This window comes from Stegodyphus dumicola, chromosome 1, assembly GCF_044657685.1.
Source record: "Stegodyphus dumicola isolate Sdum_Otavi_A_Nest chromosome 1, ASM4465768v1".
In the NCBI taxonomy this organism is placed as follows: Eukaryota; Metazoa; Arthropoda; class Arachnida; order Araneae; family Eresidae; genus Stegodyphus; species Stegodyphus dumicola.
Genome location: NC_140768.1, coordinates 246,209,257 through 246,231,203, shown reverse-complemented (window position 1 = coordinate 246,231,203; position 21,947 = coordinate 246,209,257). Strand labels below are relative to the sequence as shown.

The 21,947-nt window shown below is 33.2% G+C and overlaps 1 protein-coding gene across 2 annotated transcripts in view; it reads right to left on the bottom strand.

Annotated features, from left to right (window-relative positions):
* The window catches only part of LOC118197227 (clavesin-2-like), an 83,557-nt gene extending 64,008 nt beyond the window's left edge, over positions 1–19,549 (bottom strand). Inside the window, exons 1-3 of one of the 2 annotated variants that reach the window (XM_085827126.1) lie at positions 19,224–19,549; positions 13,941–14,103; positions 470–712 (exon numbers count right to left, since the gene is read on the bottom strand). In XM_085827126.1, the coding sequence (XP_085683252.1) occupies positions 470–712; positions 13,941–14,094 (397 nt within the window). In that variant the 5' untranslated portion in view covers positions 14,095–14,103; positions 19,224–19,549. The remainder of the gene's footprint in view (positions 1–469; positions 713–13,940; positions 14,104–19,223) is intronic. The other variant, XM_085827116.1, reaches the window with a different exon arrangement.
* Between the last annotated feature and the right edge of the window lie 2,398 nt (positions 19,550–21,947).

Below are 21,947 nucleotides of genomic sequence, written 5' to 3'. Positions count from 1 at the left end.
TACTTGCCTTTAGTGTGAATAAAATCGTCCTTTTGAAAAGCAATAAATCAAGCCGTCATACTGAATACATACTGGCATGCCCCCCCCCGAATTGATACTATTATTAGTGTTCGTGGCTGCTGTATTGTCCGTTGGGTTCAGGTCCAAGCCTCGAAGAAGACATGGATGTTTGTACATGTATAGAGTCTGTGCAGGGTAAGATCACTGTAAATACACGGTGAGCCGAAAATCCAATCGAGTGATTTGGTGGTAAAGGAAGAGGGGTGGGAGACCTTTGGACCCCTTCTGCGGGGTACGTTTCATCACAGTTTTAGAATAAAGTCATACTGTTATCTATGTAGTGCCTTTCCAACGAAAGACGCAATCTTGTTTTCCTTGCCATTCAATAAATTTCGTGGACTTGTTCTGATTATGTTAAACAAGTAAAGCATATTGTCAAAATTTTGATACAGCTAATAATAAACTTTACCAGCTCTGAGGTAGAGAATGGCTCTGCTTTTGTTGTCTCTGTAGGAGAGAAAGCCTATCACATTAGCCTGGAGAAACCGTCGCACGACTTCAGATGAATTTGGCCTCTCAAAAAAATTTCGATGTGAATCAACGAATTTCGTACCCCTATAGAAAAGTTCAGCAGCTTTCTTGACATCAAACTTTTTCGATCTCAGAAAGCAAAGAATATAGATATCTTCGCAGAAAGGTACTTCGAAGTCTTCTAAAAAATAAATGAATAATCTTAAACAAAAGAATATGCTCTTTAAGCAATGCATTAAATGATATAACATTTAAAAAATTAAAATTTTACTGAGAAGATTCAATTTTGGTAAAAATCAAAGAGATCAAATCAAAGCAACCAAAAATTGTGCAGAGAAAAGCAAATAGCTTTCATTTTTACTTCCTTGTACGAAGTAAAAAGGAAGTATTGTATTGCGCGAAAAGTTTCAGGCAGCGTATTTCAACGAAAATATCCATTTTGACCGCAATCGAATGCAATTTAACGATGTTTTTGCGTGACAACTGTGCATGAGGACAGAATAAAAGGCTCTTTTTCTCCAAAAAAATTATAAAACTGCTTTAAAATGAATTCTGAAGAGATTTTTTTTGTGGCGTCTGTACGTACATACGTATCTCGCATAACTCAAAAACGAGTAGGGCTCTGCTCTTATATGCGCCCTAATATCACCAAATGTGGCTATATGTGTTCTGCGCTGGTTTTGGCGCGATTGCGTGTTGTATGGCAACCCTGTTGACGTTGAAAGATCTTTTGCTGGAGTAGTTTAATTGCTCGTTGGTTCGTGTTCTGCGTGTTTTGAAATGGCCAATGTTGCAATGAGAGACGTGGTGGCAAGATTTCAGTCGCGTATTTTAGATTGTGTGCAAAGGAAATTTAGTATTAAAAGGTAGGGTTGTTGGAGTTGTTAACGAGTCTGCTCTGTATAATGCTCTGTGTCTGAGAAGATAGGGGGGGGAAGATAAAGTGGTGGAAGTTGATGAATCGAAGTTCGGCAAAAGGAAATATCATCGTGGCCATCCTGTTGAGGGGCAGTGGATATTTGAAGGTGTGGAAAGAGGGTCTGGGAGATTATTTTTAGTGGCTATGCATGATAGAAGTAAGGAAACGCTGTTGCAGTGTATTAAAAAGTGGATTGAGCCCGGTACAACTATTTTTTCGGATGAATGGAAATCTGACAAGGATTTAGGAAAAGAAGGTTTTGAATATTTATTTGTGAACCATAGTAAGAATTTTCTGGATAGTGTGTCTGGCTGTCATATAAATAGGATAGTGATTACGTGACCGCATGTTAAAGGCGGTATGAAATTGGTATTTCTGCTGTTCGAAAAAGCATTCATTCATGATAAGTGCATTTTATTTTATTCCTGTACTTATTTTGTAGAATGTTATGTTCGTTGTTTTTTTAGCATGAATTTCTGTCGTTATTGTTTTTTTTTAATTGTTTGAAATTTATTTTAGTTATTTTAGTTTATTTGTTGATTAGTGCGTAGTGCCTAGATTGTGCAATTCGTAGATGTTTTTTAAAGTTGAAAGAGTACATGGTATTCTTTGAAATTTATTGTTGTTATGTTAATTTATTAAAGCGAGGGGTGCGTAGTTCGTAGATTCGTTCGTTGCCTAGATCGTGCCATTCGTAGATATTTTTTTAAGTTAAAACATATCGCTGTGTGCATGGCGACAAATATTTTTGATTAGAAACTTTACGTTTTCGCTATCTAAATTTTTTGTTTCGGATTTTTAGCTTAAATTGTGTGCTCAAAACGTGGTTTTTGCATGTACGAAAACCACGTTTTTGGAGAAATTTTAGGTTTAAAGTTCGAAATGTAGACAAAACATTTAGATGTTTGGCGAGAAATTTCGCGACCTGAGGGCGCATATAAGAGTAGTTCCACAAGTAACCGCAGAACATTGAAATTTTGTGTATAGGACTGCTATAACATGTAGATGTGCCCCTCGTATTTTGGTTCCAATCGGCCGCAGCAAACGTTTATAAATATATTTATATATATATCCACTCTGTTACCCGGCTCAGTGATCTTAGTTTCTTTACTCTTATATGTTTGTAAATTGTGCATTTTTTTGTTTTAAAAATGATTGAATTATGTTGTTCTTATCTTCCGGTTAAGGATCAATATGTTTTTTGCTCGAACTAAACTTTCATATTCTACAAGTTTTCTCGTTGATTGATTATCTTCGAAAACCTTAATCGGTAGAGTTTGGGGTAGATTAAAATCTTCTGTTAATTTAAATAGCCATAGTAATTCTTGCGTAACTTGCGATAGTGCAACATATTAGTTTCTGCTGAGGATAATGAGACGCACGTTTGTTTTCTTGAAAGCCATGAAATACAATTTTTGCCTAATAAAATTACACTTCCTGATGTAGATTTTCTATCTTCAGTATCTTGTTCCCAGTCAGCATCTGAATAAACTGTAAGATTAGGTTCTTCACTCAACGAAATTTGTAGAGATAAATGCTTTGTTGTTTTTAAATATCTAATGACTCTTTTTCCAGCATTCCAGTCTTTTTGACGTGAATTATTACACTCTCTGCTAAGTATGTGAGTTGGAGCTGTGATATTTGGTCTTGTGATAGACGATATATACAAAAAACTTCCAATAGTTTGGCGAAATTTATCACTTGAATTTAGGAGATTTTCTTCCTTGTTTAGACTATGATAATTTGGTTCCATTGGTGTACTACCGGATTTCGCTTCTTCAAGTTGAAATTGCTGGAACAGTTGATTTATTTTACTTTTCTGAGATAAGAGATAACTTCCATCTTCCTTTCGATTTATTTCCATGCCTAAGAAATATTTACTTTGCCAAGATGTGTTATTTGATAACGTTTCTTTAAATTATTAATTACTTGAAGAATTACCCAGGCAGCACGTCTCCAAAAATATACGTATAATTTTGGTGAAATAAGGGTATGGTATTTTTTGCACGTTACTTTTACGAAATTTATACGATTGAAAAAGGCTGAAGTTACTGTTGACTCTTGATCGTTATTTTCCACGTCATTTTTACGAAAATTATACGAATCCGAATGTACTGATAAAACTACCGCCATGATGGTATACTTTATTCGTCACTTTTACGCATATTATACGAATCCGAATGTTCTGAAAGAAACTACTGCCTTTATGGTATATTTCATTCGTCACTTTTACGGATATTATACGAAGTCTAAAAAGATTGAAAATGAAGTTTATTAATTCAAAATATTTAGTGTATTTCTGGCATTTCACTTTGTTTTCCTTGTCCACGAACATGAAAAAAGGGGCATTCATATTCATATATGAGGCTAAAATTTTTCTATAAATTTTAACATGTGAGCTAAATCTTTACGAGCATTTTTGCAAAAAATTATATTTTCTTAATTCAAACAACTTCAAAATAACTTATTTATTTTCATATATCAAATTTGTTATTTTTATTCATATCAACACTTACATTAATTTACACAATTTAATTTCTTTTATGAAAATCCTATTACCCATTTAACTGGAATAAGCTGTATATTAAATTTGTGTACTTACTGAGTTTGGTACAATACTCTCCTTATTTTATTTAGCAAATGTGGGCAATTAAATTGGAATAAGACTAGCAAATCTTTCATGTCGAGGAATAGAATAATAAATACAGCAAAAGATGCTCGAAAATGTTTAACTTCTTGAACAATAGTTTAATGTAGACCAAAGGATCATTAATTATAATCAAAGATATACTAATATTTTTATTTAATAATAATAATAATAACTCTACGAAATTGCAAGCTGAATCCTGATATTTTACATATATTTCAGTTCCTTTAATCTTTGTTATAAAAATCATATGAGGCTAACTTTTTAAAATTTTGTTTAATGTACGGAAAAAATGATATAGCGATTTTAATAATTTTTATATGAGGAAAAAATTAATAAATAATGTAAATAAATAATTTTATATTTTTCCTGAAACAGTTAAGGCATTCTTAATATGGAGATCTACAGAATAAGTACAAGGGTCCAGTTAAATGAACTCAAAATTTGCATATTTAATTTTACGCTAACTTATAAAAATTAACCGGATTTACGATTTTACACTGAGCATGCTCATACACAGACATTTCTATTTTTCGTAGAAAAATTTAATTATTACCTTAATACAGAGATGCTGTGAATATAAATTTATATAATGCAAAAGTAAGTTTATTTCATATGCTAATTTAGAGGCTTTCTTAATATGTTTAATTATAAAGAAAAAAAAAAGCATTCAATTCTTGTTCACTGACCAATGGCAAAGCAGACACTTTCTACTTCCGGTTGTGGCGGGATATTTGTGAAGTCAGCACTCAGCAATGGCGGTCGAAAAGAATGGTAAAGTCGCAAAGAATACTGTTTGTTCGTGGATTGGCATTTGTGACTGAATCCATCGAAGTTACTAATTATTTGAAGAAAGTAAGTGAATATTTTATATTTTCAGTGTTTAATACTCGTACTTTCTTCACCTATATGAAATTTTATAAATAGCGTCTGTGTAGGAAATGTGATTTTCCATGTGTTGTTCTCTTGTGTACGAGCCTAATGATTCATTTTCAGGATTTGGAACTGTTAATGACATAGAATACCAAAACAATAAATTGAAAAAAATTTGCACTAGTCTGTTTCTTACTGTTTGTGTCACACCTTTTTATAGTTATATTATTTTTACTCAAACGTTTTAATATTTATTAGTGGCCATCTCGCGGGGCGGAGGTTGCCAGATCATGAAAGGCCCCAGTTTAAAGCGCTTCAGATTTCTGCAGTGAGAGGCGGCAGTAATGGACTTTTCATAATAGGACATATTAATGGAGTTCCCTGCAATATGACGATAGATACAGGAGCCAACGTTACCATCATCCGAAAAGATTTGGCTCAACAACTGGAAAGCAAACTTATCTGGACGCCGCCCTGCGTTACCCTACAGACTGTGTCCGGTGAGAAGATCAACATCGATGGAAAAGTAAATGTTAACATCACGTTTGGAAGTGCCGCTTACCATCACACGGCATATGTAGCAGAGATCACTGATTCTTGCATACTCGGATTGGACTTTCTAAGGAAATACAATTTTTCCTTGGATTTTAAAAATAACGAATTGCATTCTACATCTGAGGACATAGCGTTATTTCTCGTTAATGATGAAGAAGTTAAATCTGTCCATAAAATCATAGCACAAGACTATATTACAATACCGGCAAGAACAGAAATTTTACTTCCTGGATCCATAGCCGAAAATAGAAATTTCCGCTACGGCATCATAGAATATCCCAATAACTGTAATATCCCAAAAGGAGTATTAGTAGCCTCAACACTCGTCGACCTATCCAGAACGGTTATCCCGGTGAGAGTCGCCAATGTAACTGAAAAGTCGAGAGTTATTAAGAAAGGTGAAGTGATTGCAACATGTACTCCAGTAACCAGCGTTGAAAAAAAGAGTAACATCCCAGAATCCGTGTCCTCAGAGAGCATTACATCGGAGTTATTGCAGAATGCACAATTAAACGATAAAGAGAAAAATGCTGCCGATCGCGTCATTAAAGATCTTCAAGTTGTTTTCTCCCGCTCGTCTTCTGACGTGGGTCGAACTAGTTTGACACAACATAGAATAGATACTGGCGATCATCCCCCGATCAAGCAACATCCAAGACGTCTACCGTTTGCTAAACAGGAAGAGGTGCGAACACTGTTAAAAGACATGGAAGAAGGCGATGTCATCGAGCCTTCAGCGAGTCCATGGGCATCTCCCATCGTTCTCGTCAGAAAGAAAGACGGCTCAACAAGATTTTGCGTTGACTATCGCCGGTTGAATGAGGTTACGAAGAAAGACAGTTACCCTCTTCCTAGAATTGATGACATTCTAGACACTCTTTCTGGAAGCAAGTGGTTCTCAACACTTGATTTAAAGAGTGGGTATTGGCAGGTAGAAATCCATCCTGATGACCGAGAAAAGACGGCATTTACTACGGGACAAGGACTTTGGCAGTTCAAAGTGATGCCGTTTGGACTGTGTAATGCGCCGGCAACATTCGAACGTCTTATGGAGACTGTTTTGAAAGGCCTTTCTTACGAAGCCTGTCTGATATACCTGGACGATATCATCATCGTCGGAAAGAGTTTTGAAGAGCATCTAGAAAATCTTAGAAAGGTGCTTCAGAAACTGAAAGAGGCCAATCTGAAGCTGACTCCCGCTAAATGCAAATTGTTTCGAAAGGAAGTGACTTACCTGGGACATGTCATCTCTGCAGAAGGTGTGCGCACGGATCCTGAAAAGGTATCAGCGGTTAAATCCTGGACGCGTCCCGAAAATGTCCATCAGCTGAGAAGCTTCCTAGGGCTTTGCACCTACTATAGGAGATTCGTGAAGAACTTTTCTTCCATCGCAAGACCACTTCACAAGCTGACAGAGAGCAAGCAAAGATTCTTGTTGACAAAGGAATGCGAGGATGCATTTAACAACTTAAAGGAAGCTTTAACATCTGCTCCAATCCTGACGTATCCTCAGCTCGACAGACCATTTATTCTCGACACCGACGCGAGCAATGAAAGTGTCGGTGCTGTTTTGTCCCAAGAAATAGACGGCCAAGAACGTGTAGTAGCTTACTGGAGCAAGTGCCTGTCTAAACCGGAGAGGAATTACTGTGTCACAAGGAAAGAGTTGCTCGCCATAGTCAAAGCTGTAGAACATTTCCATCATTATCTATACGGGAGAAAATTCCTCCTCCGCACGGACCATGCCTCATTGGCGTGGCTTTTAAATTTCAAAAATCCTGAGGGTCAAATAGCCAGGTGGATACAGAGACTCCAAGAATATGACATCACTATCCGTCATCGTAAGGGATCATCACACGGAAACGCCGACGCCCTGTCTAGAAGACCTTGCCAAGGAAACTGCCGATATTGTTCCAGGGTGGAAGCGAAATACGAACTGCTGACTCCGGTCGCAAGACAAATTACAACATCAACATCGGCTGCTCGAGACTCGTGGAGTGATGATGAAGTCAGGAAAGACCAGCTGGAAGACCGCGACATTAAACCCATACTTGATTTAATAGAGTCATCAAACAGAAAACCTACATGGCAGGACATTTCTATCTGTAGTCCTACAACAAAACAATACTGGGCACTCTGGGATTCACTTCACATTCGAAACGGCGTCTTATACCGGAAATTCGAGTCGGATGATGGGAAGACGTTCCGATGGCAACTGATACTTCCGAGATCCCGGATTCCTGATGTCCTCAAAGAACTACATAACAGCCCTACAGGAGGTCACTTTGGAATTATGAAGACCTTACAGAGAGTTCGTGAGCGCTTTTACTGGAATAATGCAAAGAATGACGTGCAAAAGTGGTGCCGATCTTGCGATGCCTGTGCAGGTCGGAAAGGACCGAGGAAACGCAGCCGAGGCAGACTGCAACGTTACAACGTAGGTGCGCCTTTTGAACGTATCGCCTTTGACATCCTGGGACCTCTGCCACGAACTGCTGATGGCAACAAATACATACTCGTTGTCATTGATTACTTCACCAAGTGGCCTGAAGCTTATCCTATTCCTGATCAAGAGGCAGTCACAGTAGCTGAGGTAATGATACAGCACTGGATTTCCAGGTTCGGAGTGCCTCTTCAGTTACATTCCGATCAGGGAAGGAATTTTGCCTCGGCAGTAATCAAAGAACTATGCAAACTACTTGGCATTGACAAAACTCAAACGACGCCATTGCATCCCCAGTCGGACGGCATGGTAGAGAGGTTCAATCGAACCATCCTTAATAACCTCTCATTAGTGGTTTCCAGAAACCAACAGGACTGGGACAAGAAATTACCACTCTTTTTACTGGCTTACCGCAGTGCTGTCCACGAGACTACCGGCTATTCTCCATCACAGATGCTCTTCGGTCTTGACCTTCGTCTGCCTTGTGATCTATTGTTTGGCCGCCCTTCGGATGCTCCTTCATCGTCTGAGGAATATATTCAAGATCTCCAGGCCCGGTTTGAAGTGATGCACAATTTTGCACGAGAGCGAGTCAACTTGGCGACGGAGAAGATGAAGACCCGATACGACACAAGAGCTACTGAACATCAATTCCACGAAGGAGACAAGGTGTGGTTGTGGAATCCGACTCGACGGAAAGGACTTTGTCCGAAATTACAGTCACCTTGGGATGGGCCGTACACAGTCCTAAACAGGCTGAATGACGTCGTGGTTCGGATTCGTAAGTCTTCGAACTCTAAACCTAAAGTCGTTCATTACGACAGGTTAGCTCATTACTATGGCCATAGTACATAATGTAAATAATTGTAAATAGTATAAGACCATGGTCCATTTTTGTTTTTAAATGTGTATTTGATTTGTATTTGATAGCATTTGATTTGTTTTATGTATTGCATTTATTGTTCATGTTGTTTATTATTGTAATGTAATACTTATTAATGCATTTATGCCACAGTTGTAAGTTTTGCTTCCTGTCCAGGGATTGTACTGCCCGGGACGTGCAGTCCTTGGGAAGGGGGCAGTGTTACGAATTTGGTATTTAAAAAGCTAATGTTAGTTCAATTAGAAATTAAATGGTTTTATTTCTCGCGCAGTGCAGCGCGTGACGAATATTAAAAGAAAGCTAAGCCGGAAAATTGAAAATACAAGAGCGCGTGCATTAAATAAATAAATATCTCTTTTTGATTTCGAGAAAGTACTGGAAAATTCTAGCGCGTGATTTTAAAATCTTATAAAAGGAGGAAAACATCTCAGTTTGTAGTAGTTGCTTAGTTTGTTGTTGTTTAGAAAACTACTGTTGTTGATTGTAGCGAATTCGCGGATTAGCGTTCTTTAGCTGTTTTGAATTACGTTCTATTGACATTTGAGTAGTTAAAAGAAAACTACTGTGAGATATTGTAATACTGCATGATAATTTGAGAAAATTTAAGCATTTTTGTTGTGATAATAATAAATTTTTGTTCATTTTTCATCGGACTTGTGCATTCATTTCATAACGAACCCGTACGCACGCAACAATACATTGCAAGATTGGCTGATAAATGTAAAATTTTTACATATCATAATTATGTGTATAATTAAAACAGAAGTTACTCGATTAACTTACATCCAAATTAATATTTTCTTTAACATGTTTTGGATAAACTTAATTTTAATAAATAAATATGTATATATTTGTGTATTATCTGAAGATATGAATGCAATATTTGTGACATTAAACATTCATCTTCAAGGAAAATAAAGTCAACTTCATAACTATTGGAAAAGGTAAGTTTTCTACAATTTCCTGATCTATATTTAACAATTTTAAAATTTAGCACACTCATTCAAATAATCCAAATGTATGATGGTTACTGAATTTGGTAATTAACTATATTGTACTTTAGATAGAAATTAACGTAGATATTCCCCGTATTTTACGGTACAAAAACTTATATATTTGATAATAATTTACCTAAATCTTTCCTATGTTTTCTTTGCATATGTGAATAACTGGTAAAAATTTAGTCCGATGTCTTCTCCTCTTTACTGTGTATAAGTGCACATTTTTGGTAAAAAATTTGCATAAATCTCCAATTACCTATTTACTGCATTTTTCATAAAATGTGCTTATTTTAATCTCATATTTTTTATATAAATCTATGCAAAAATGTTCTTCATATTATGATTAAAAGATAAAATGTTAATTTGATATCAAATTTTTACATATCCACCTTTTAGGTATGTACAGCAATATGGAATATATATAACTGGAAAATTTAAATGCAAAAAAATTAATTTCTATTCAAAAATTATGTAACACTTAAAGGCTGAAAATCACTTAATATTTCATTTCAAAGTGACTACAAAATATGCAATAAATTTTGTAAACCTGAGTTCTATGTTTTAAATCAATGCTATTGTTCATTTACATGGCATAAGAAAATGTCCTTCGGAAAAGCAAATAATTTATTTGAAGTGTTATTTAGTAAACAACTGTTTGCTACAGTTGTTTACTAAATTTAAATTTATGAAATGAATTTAGTAAACAAAAATGTAAATGAACGATAGCATTAATTGATTTAAAACATAGAATTGATGTTTACGATATTTATTGCATATTTTGTAGTCACTTTGAAATGAAATATTAAGTGATTTTCAGCCTTTAAGTGTTGCATAATTTTTGAACAGAAATTTAATTTTTTCTTTTGGCATTTATTAGTACATTTAAATTTTCCAGTTATATATATTCCATATTGCTGTACAAAAGAATTTGATATAAAAATGACATTTTACCTTTTAATCATAGCATGCAGAAAGTTTTTGCATAGATTTATATAACAAATATGAGATTAAAATAAGTACATTTTACGAAAAATGCAGTGAAAAGGTAACTGGAGATTTATGCAAATTTTTTACCAAAAAATGTGCGTTTATACACAGTAAAGTGGAGAAGACATCGGATTAAATTTTTACCAATCATTCGCATATGCAAAGAAAACATAGGGAAGATTTAGGTTAATTACTATCAAATATATACGTTTTTGTACCGTAAAATACGGGAAATATATACGTTAATTTCTATCAAATATATTCGTTTTTGTACCGTAAAATACGGAGAATATATACCTTAATTTTTACCTAATATATACGTTTATATACAGTAAAAAATCGGGGAAATTTACGTAAATTTTTACTAAATATATACGTAATACGTGAAGCAAAAAATTGAGATTTACGTATATGCGATAAATATATGTACATTTTTACTAAAAATATACGTAAATCCCTGAAATTTACGTATATTATACGTAAAAGTTTCGAATGAACAGCAGTATCTCTCGTAAATATACCTAAATTTTACGTAAAATTTACGTATTGTATAACGTAAAAATATACGTAAATATATAGTAATTGCCACTGGACACTTTTTATGATATTTTTACGTTCAACTTGAACGTTTTTTATACGAAAGCCCATTCGTAAATTGCACGTATTTTTCTCGTTCAATTTACGAATTCATGCTGCCTGGGTAGTACTTCTTCTGTAGAACTTATTAGGATATCATCAACATACACAATAAATTAATTCTTTGATGACGATCCTCTTTTGTGAAAAGACACGGATCTGCTTTGCTTTAACTGAACCCAAGATGTATTTTCAATTTCTGCATTCCAGCACATAGCTGCTGGTTTCAGACTATAAATCGACTTCTGCAATTTTCAAACTTTCGTTCTTTGTATTTTATCTTTTTATCAGTTTCATCATATTTGATCTTAAACACCGATTTGCTGCCTACTGCATGTTTTCCTGGTAGTAAATCTGTAATTTGATAGTTTCGTTTTTATAAACGTGTTTAAACAGCTCTAAACGTAACAGCTGCACTTTTAAGATACCAAGTGGGCGCAAATATACCACTCTTTCTAAACCACATTTTTTTTTTTTTTAGCAAAGTGTACCCTAAAACTTCATATAAATCCTTGACGTAGAATGTTGTGCAGCACAGAACTATAAAAACATAAAATTTAAATGCAAATATATCTATTTACTGAAAAAAAGCTAAAAATCTTGGTCTCACCCAAAACCAAGCAATAGTGCAGAACTATTCTATGTATACCATATTTCCTTGCGTATTTTTCCCCTAATAATTTTATCATCGGAAAATTATGCGAATTATTTAATTTCCGAAGGACACGCTTACATAAGAACATAAAGTGTCATGGATAAACTACAGGTAGCTATCACAATATTATTTCTTTAAAATAAACCTACATTTTAGTAAAATTACACAGTTATATTAACATTACAATATCTAATACCTTCAATTCTACTCCCCTGCAGTTTGAATCTGTCTTCTTATTCTTATCTTTACTACTCTTTAGGCCTTAAATCATCTATAAATAATTAGAGATGCTGAATGTGCAGCAGACTCAGCGAAATCGTAGACAATTCAGATCATGTTTTCTTATTTCGGCATGACTTTCGTAGGTAGTTTGCGAAAGTTTGTTTGTTAGTATAACGAAAATAATCACTACATGGGCAAATCTATTTTAAAATTTAGAGCAACTTGTTCTCTGAATGATTTGAGGAAGGGGAAAACTACGCGAATATTTCTTAAATTATTAGAAACTGGCTCTAAAAACTAAGGGGAACTACACAAGGGGAAAAACACGTGAGGAAATACGGTATAAGCAGAAAGAAAAAGAACTACAAAAAATCATACTCTGTCAAAATGAAAAAATCTGATGTGTACACCACATGGCTTCCTTATAAGGAATATTCAATTATAAGCATTTTTTCTTGCATTTCATTTAAACTTATTGGATTGAATTAAATATATTTCGTCGATAGCGCATTAACCACAATAGAATAAATGCATTCTTTAAAATTCACTATATTAGTTTATCATAGCGACAATCTGGCGCTAGGTTCAATTAACAGCGTTACATTTCATTCATTTTATAACTCAAAATGCACAAAATTTATATCATCTGAAGAATTATCTAATCGTTTCCGCATGTTCTATTCAAATACTATAATAAATCTAAAACGATGTATAAAAGAAAAGAAAATAGTTTTTCATAGACGATTCAGTATTTAAGGAAAAATACATAAAAACTCAAAATATCTCGAATAAATTTCAGAATGGATTAAGCATGATTTAATTCGCAATAATAAATGAAGGCGTTATCTTTGTTTGTGCGATGCTTAGTTTCTCGAGATTGACAACAAATCTACTATTCTGCTAAATTTCAAATGTAAACAAACATGGCCTTCTTGGTAATCAAAAAGTAGGCTTAGTCGCACTTAAAACTTTTATATTGTTGATAATTGCACAATTATTGCATTCAGGTTTACGAAAGGCATAAAAATCTTAACCAGAACAACATAATTCAATCATTTTTAAATCAAAAAATGCAAAATTTACAAACATATAAGTATGAAGAAACTGAGCTCACTGAGCCGAGTAACGGAGTGGAGATATATGTACATATATTTATATACTTTTAGTGCGGCCGATTGCAACCAAAAATACGAGGTGCACATCTACATGTTATAGCAGTCCTACATGCAAAATTTCAACGTTCTGAGGCTACTCGTTTTTGAGTTATGCGAGATACGTTCGTACGTACGTACGCACAGACGCCACGAAAAATTCTTTTCAGATTTCATTTTGAATCAGTTTTATAATTTTTTGGGGAGAAAAGAGTCCTTTATTCTGTTCTTAGTGCAGATGTCACCCAAAAACATCGTTAAATTGCATTCGATAGCCGTCAAAATGGATATTTTCTTTGAAATATGATACCTGAAATTTTTTGCGATTATAATACTTCCTTTTTACTTCGTACAAGGAAGTAAAGTAAAATGACTTCAATGAAAAATTACTAGAATGAAAAATAACATTATTCTAATAAGAAAAATAAGAAACTAACTTTGTAATATTTCATTAAATGCTTGCAGACCTTTGACTTTTGCTTCCTCAGTCTCGTTGAGATGAGTTGCTGCGTAATCTTGTAATGCTGGAGTGAGGTCTGTTGAAGGATATGCTAAGAAACTTTCTTTTGCGGCTTTAGTTTCTTTATCCATTTCACTAAACTTTTATAAAACAAAATTGAATTTGCAGTACACAAAATCAGAAATTTGCAGTATTGCAAAATATTACGCAGCCTGCATACTTCATAATAAAAATGCTTAATTTTAATATTTATATCTGGAGTTTAAAGGCAGAATTTTATAAATTATGATTAACTAATCTTTTCTATTTTTAACTTTCTGATGCATTTTATTCCATATACTTAACTAATTTAATGTTAAATTAAAATCATGATTCCCAGCTGTGCCTAATAATGCAGAAAGACCATTATTCCACATTTAAGTTAACCATAGAAATGCTTGTTTCTTCAACACTTAGCTTCTCCCCTTATTAAATAAACACACGTGTCTACGTGGCGTTGAATAACAAGGAAAGAATTTTTTCAACACTTAGCTTCTTCCCTTATTAAATAAACACACGTGTCTACGTGGCGTTGAATAACAAGGAAAAAATAGCAATTTTTTCTAACTTTTGTTTTTTACCATTTTTAATACCTCCTTTTAAATATAAGATTTTATGTTCTACAACTTTAATTTTTGGCAGACTAATTTTTAAACTACAGTAGAGAGGTCTATCTTAACTACTCAGTTTAAAATTGTTTCAGATTAAATTAAAATCCTCATACCAAGATCAGATAACATTTGCATTTTAATCTTACTATTTTGATATTTTTTACTTTTTAAAAATATTTAAAAAATGAAATTAAAAAGTGACTGTAATCTGAAGCTCCAGGCTGTATTTCATTACTTATTTATTTATGATTTTAATTTTAGAGTATGACTCCTTAAATTTCTCCAAAATTTTACAGTTGTGTGACTATACGAAGGTAGAGTTGATTTTAGAAAGTGACCGCGTGTAATAAAAAAATTAAAAATGAATCATTTTAAAGGAGAAAATGAGACTGATATTTCTCTTTTTCCGTCTAAAATAAATTTGTTTATGGAAAACTGAGAAAATTAAAAAACATTTAAGTACTAAATTTGTAACATTCGAAATGTGAATTTTAATGGCAAATTAAAAAAAAAAAAAAAAAAAAAAACCCATAAACATTTAGTTCTTTTAATTAAGGGCATTGGTCTTTCCAACGAACCTTTTGGACTTTGAAGAGAATCTTTTCGACTATGTGATGTCAAATCTTTTCAACTTTTTAAAGAGACTGCAGAAATTGATCTTTCTGCTACAATAAAGGTAAGTAAAATCCCTTTCAGTAAACACGTCAAATGCATAATGTTAGAGACTTATTGCCAATTTGCCACCGAACAACTAACATTATTATTCAAAGTCAAACCTGACCAAATCAGACTTGACCATTATTTATTGTTTGTGTAGAAAGTTAAACGAAATTATGTTTCTAATACGTTTATGTGTCATGCACTCAGAGTTTGCATAATTTTTCACCCGTGTATAGCGATTATTACTTGATGGAGATTAGTTTTGAAGGCTATATTTATTTAGTGAATGCCGTTTAAACTAAAACTGGAAAAAATTTATATCTTTTATCCATTCAATGATCTAATCGAGATTTAATTTGCTTGAGGAACAAAGAAAATCATTATTCTTTCGTAATTTATTACATTGTCTGAAAAAACAAAATATTTGTTATCATAGTTCATCATCCCAGTGTTATTAACATTGGTCAAAAACAGAGAATGGACGTCAGAGGCTCTTAATTTGGAGGAAGGGGCGGTGAGGAGTTTACTACCCTTTCTAGCAAGGAGATCAGCAATATCTTTTCCATAAACACTCACATGAGACGGAATCCACTGCAAGCACTGCTTAGCCATGTTGTTTTAATTTCAGATTAGGATTTTATGAATGCCTTACTTTTGAAATATCCCTCAATAATACCCAATGAATTACACACGCATGATTTCGTATCTGATGTCAGCAAACGTTTCATACACATTCTCAGCCTTTAACTACTTTTGAAACATTTCATTCTTGAGAGGAAATATTCTTCATATTTTCATAATATCCTTGCATTCTTTTACAATTCCATTAATGTCAATGTTATTTTCTTTATATACGTTGGAAATTATGCCTATTTTGTAATTTATCAAAGCATCTGTGAATAATACTCATCCATATTCTTTCATCAGATCTTTCGCAGAAAACATTCCGAGAATCCTTCCTTTTTTAAATGAATTCCTTACCGTGTTTAAATGAAATTTACGTTCATATAACAAGAACGAAAAATACTTTATCTATTATCATGTATCACGCAACGTTATTCTATTCAGTGTCATTTACAGGTATTCCATTATAAGGTATTTCTCCCACTTTCCAAGCGGCCTTCGTGGTGTAACGGTAGCACGCTGGGCCGGTATTCCAGAGGTCCGTGGTTCGATTCCCGGCGAAGGCGGTTGCATATTTTTCATCTTTTCTGCTTCCAATTATCCTAATGACTCTACAAGTGGCGCCCGAACTGAAAGGGTTGTGGATGATGATTCTCCGCACTCAGGATTTGGCGACTAGGTCCCCTAAAACGGTAGTCGCCCTTTAAAAAGGGGAGTATATAAGGTATTTCTTCCACTTTCCAAGCGGCCTTCGTGGTGTAACGGTAGCACGCTGGGCCGGTATTCCAGAGGTCCGTGGTTCGATTCCCGCCGAAGGCGGTTGCATATTTTTCATCTTTTCTGCTTCCAATTATCCTAATGACTCTATACCATTAACACGAATAACCTTACGTACAGCTGCAGCATCAAATGCACTTTTCTTCTTATCGAAACAAAGTAATACTTCCTTTCATTTATTTAAATACTTAGCTGTCCTGAGCAGGTTTTTACTTACCAGAATTGGCATCTTCTTAATTACTCAAATATATCAATGCCGTTATTTTATCCTTAAACTCAGTTGCTTAATTGCTCTTCAAACTCAATTACTTGCTGTTAAACAATTAGTTGTTCAACTGCATAATAATAAAGTGATGTAAAAATTTATGCATTCTGCCCTTTCTTGTTTGAAATTCCTTGTAAAATAGCAACAGCAAAAAATTTTGAATTAGACGCAATTTGGGACAAAATATTGTGCATAATGTAACAGAAACTGATAAAAGGAAAACATGCACAAAAGCATATTTAAATTTAACGCTATCGATATTAAACATTTTATAACTGCATTGCATTTAACTAAGCTATAGGGTACACACAAAACAATGCAAACTACTATATATATTTTTAAGTCTTCTTGTTTCAGGATTTCTTTTAACCGGCAAGGGAAAAATACGCAATTATAGAGTATCTTTAAAGAGACAGATTCTGTGATAAATACAGAACGTTAAAGAACACACATAAAGGAACATTAATAGTATTGTTTTATATATTTCAAAATCTTACCAATTTCAATAATATTCTTTTTACAAGCACACGAAATAATTTTGTTTTCGTGCCTACAATTTACATTCTTACAATAAATCAGAAATTTAAGTCACTTGCTGAAAAAATTATGGGGGCGATAGGCGAAAGGGAAAAGTATGCGAGTAAATACGGTATATCTGTGACAAATTAAATGAAAAATAAAGTTGTTGTTATTGCTCATCCCCTTGGTTTAGAATAAAAAAAAAACATTAAAATTTTAAGATAAAATATTCGCAGACGAAAAATTGTCAAAACTGCGAATCATATACTTGTGTATGCCAGTCTGAAGTGAATCGAAGGTTTTTGTTGAATGGAATATCTTAAAAGTCAATATTCTTAAAAAATATGAAAATTCTTCCTGTTTTCGAGAAAGCTAATCATAAGGTATGGATATCGTCTGAGCTGAAGATTTACGAAAGAGGATGAAGACTTTTAGTCAAAAAGCTAAACGTTATATTCTCGAATGGCAACTGTACTGCGCACACAGAGGTCGAAACTTTAGAACGGATTAAGAATGTTTCCTTGCATCTTAATGTATGGACCACGGGATGATTAGGAGCTTCAAGTACCGTTATAGAAAATTTCTTGTTTTAAGAAATTTGGAAAAGGGTAACAAAGACTTGTTAACGTCTTCTTTGTTTTGTTAATGTTTCAGTTTTTGATGCAATAAAAGCGCTAGAAAAAGTTTGGCGACTTCTTATATTAGATATTAGACGATTAGATATTATTTTCAGTACTCTGTTATAGCAAAGGATTTTGAAGAAGAACAGGAACTTTCCTGTCGGATGTAACAATTCAAAATTTTAGTCCCATAAGTTCGCAATCGAATGCTTTGACAGGATTGAAATGTCAGAAAATTTAAATTTCCAGCTCTTAAAATATTATTGAATGCATAGTTTGCGTCCCACCAACATGCTCTACAGAAAACCTTACATTCACATCAAAATTATTTCCATATGCACATTTACAAATATAAGACTAATAAGAATGCAGTAAATATTTGTTGTTAATTGAACATAACATCTTTGGAACTGATCTTAAAATTTTCATATTATATTTGCTGATAGGGTTTTAAAAGATGCTGGCTTGTTTTCCATCAAGTGAAGATACTTCACAGATTCTATTACGAAAAACCTTATAAGGTATATTTTCAGCAAAAAAAGTTGTTGTTTTAATTTATATTATTTTAATTTATATTGTTTTATTTTGGTTAATTAAGAATTTAATGGACCTAGGATTTAATGAAAATAACTTATTTTAAATTGCCTTTAATTAATAAATCATGAATAAAAAATTATATTTTAACTTTCTGTAAATCAGAATAAAGTATACTAATGAAATATGTAAAACACGTTCATTTACTTTTAATAGAAGCTTCATATTTATTAAAAGTTTTATGATTTCTATTGGAAAAGATACATAAATCTGACAATATTAGCACAAAGACCGACTTCTCCAGAACCTTAATTATTTAAAAGTACGATTTTTTGTAATTAGTCAAAACAGAAAAGATAATTAATAACAAAGCTTTAAATTATGAATAAATTTTTACAAGGTGTTATTTCAGCTGCTACTTTTTTCTCATTACGGAACACTATCTAGGCTTTCAATTTTAATTAAACAAAATTTTGCATTTCAGGATAATTAATTAATTTCTTTTATTTGAAATTCATGCATTATTTTAAGCATTCTTCATTATGTAGGTGCGTATCAAAAGTTAGCGGCAGAATATTAATTAGTTTTAAAAAAAGTATTAATCAACTTACTTCTTTAATAGACAACGAACCTCAGCTTCACGGAGTTTCGCCAAAGGAGCGTTTAATAACAATGGGGGGGAAATAATGTTAAATATTGTTTTGACGAATAGCGAAGAGAAAATTATGTTACTGCGTTCTGTTTATGTAAAAAATTCTGTTTAACCTTGAGGAAATTTTCAGTAATCCTTTAGCCAGGACAGATGTAATGATGCAATAGGGAAAAAAGGTAATAAACTTCGAGCTGTTTAAAAAATTCTTGTTTGGATTTTGTTTGCTCAAATCTTTATTTATTTATTTTTTTTTACTTCTCATTTACATATCTAATTATCGTGTCAAAGACGAACTCTAGTACAAGCTAATAAAAAAAAAAATTAGGGGCGGAGGGGACTTTCTCAATTCTCTTCCTTTTAAAAAAAGCCTTTTTGAGAAAATATAAGATATAAGAGAACTGCGTTGTATGATACACAAAAATTTTATTTTTGGCGCGGGACAAAAACTAGTTCTTTTTAGTTCTTAGCTTTTTCCACTTTGCGTACTTGACAGTACAGCTGGTATTGACTGAACGTAAAGGGCTGTATTACACATGTTCATATTTAGCCATTATGTCCAGCTAACAGAAGAAGTCTACGTGCTTTCTATTATAACAAGATAGCGCGATAAAGATGGCTAGCAGAAAACTCTTGCACTGCACGTAATGGGAACATATGCCGAGGAGCTACGTATTCGAGATAATATTTTATGAAGCAGTAATATATATATAATATTTTGCAACAGTATTTATATAATATTTTGCAACTTTACTTGATAATTACATGCAGTATAAGTTTCAAATACTTAAATATTGTGCAGTTATACGTAGTAGTAGATACTCTTTAGTTAAATATACCTCACAATTACATGCTTTATATGCTAAAAATTCCTGACAAATATTTCAATATTTAATAGTACTATGCGGTTACATAATTGGTGAATACTTAAGAAATATTATAATATTTAAGGATATAATATTGTTACGGTTTTTGTATTTACTTAGCTTTTTTTAGTAGAATTTGTAATTAAAATTGTTTTATATTCCCATGCAATGCAGCACGAGACTTATTTGAAGAGAAAGCTATGCCGAAAAATTAAAAATACCGGAGCACGCGCATTCAATAAATAGATATCTCGTAATTGTACGCTTTTGCTTACCCAGAAAAACCGAGAAAATACGAGAAGTTTCTCGTGCATGTTTAAAAACCATATAAAAGCTGGAGCAAAACATCTCAATTTAGTTGTTTTCTTATTGTATGATTGTAGCGAATTCGCGGTGAAATCGGATTAGCTTTCTCTATCTTAAATTAAGTTCTGTTGAACGCATTAGTAGTTTAAAATATAACTACTCTGAGATATTGTCATATTGTACAAATATCTGAGGAACTTTAAACGTTTTGTTTTATTTGTTGTGATAATAATAAATTTTATTCACTTTTCATCGGACTTGTGCATTTAATTTATTACGAACACGTACGCACACAACAATATGTACAGTGTTGAACATTTGCATATATTTAAAAGAATTAAATATCTCCAATAAATAAATAAACATTCTACATCATTTATTAGGCTGAAATAGATATTATTCATAAATCATATGCACGTTAAAAATCATGGTGTACAGTTATATGTTTAGAAACAATTTACGTTATGTGCACTAAGTTTCATAGCATTTCCCAAACTGCAATATGCATTGCTCGATGTTTTGAACAAAATATTAAGCAAACATGTAACAACAATGCCCATGTTAACCACTGCTCTGCTAGGACCGTTGCCAAATTAAAGGATTGTTCTCTACTCTATAGCGCGTATGTTGTTTAATGTACGCATAATGTTGGCTGGACACGTGAGCTTGTGGACAGATGCCCAGTCTATAATAACATAGTATATTGCCTAATGAACAAGCCTGTAGTAAGAACTGCGGCTTTGATCACTAGCAATAATTAAGAAGTCATCGGCTTATGCGAGGATATGCTGGTGTTTATTTTCGTCGAAAACTAATAAAGCAGAATCTGGAAGAACGTTCCGTAATAAGGTTGAGAACTGACAAAACCTGAGAGGATTTCCTCTACCTACGGTAGCTTGAATGCTGCAGTATGGATGGATTTGGATAATTTGATATCAATTAGTTTATTTTTAAACATTCTGCCTGGACAAAGATTTACATTATTGTCCTGTTTGTCTTCCGCCTTAATGAAAGCATCAAAGCTCGTTTATTTACTGTCGGTAATAACAATATGCAACCATGCAATCGTTTTAATGCATGTTCGACAGACAGACCTATCCTAAACCCTTAAATGATGCTCGTTTAATAAATGGTTTTTATAGATTTGGTGATTTAGAATCCGCATTATTATGCTGTCTAAGACTTAACTTAAAGCAAATAAAAGGCAAATCGGCCTGAAATAGGAAGAATTAAAAAAAAATCTTTCATTTTGAGAAAAAAGATCATCTCTGCCGTTTTAAATGCTTTGGAAAAATATACCAGCTCTTCCTATTTGATTGAGGAAGGGCAGAAGCAGGAGGAAAAGATACGTATGGTTTAATGCAATTATCTGTATGTCCTGCCGAGTAATTTTATGTAGTGCTAATGCTTTTTCTATATTTTCAAAGTTCAAACCTGTTAGTGAAGATTCATTATAGTAGAATGAGGAATGCTGCTGGATTTGTATGCGTCGTTTGAATTTCTTATGGCCCGGA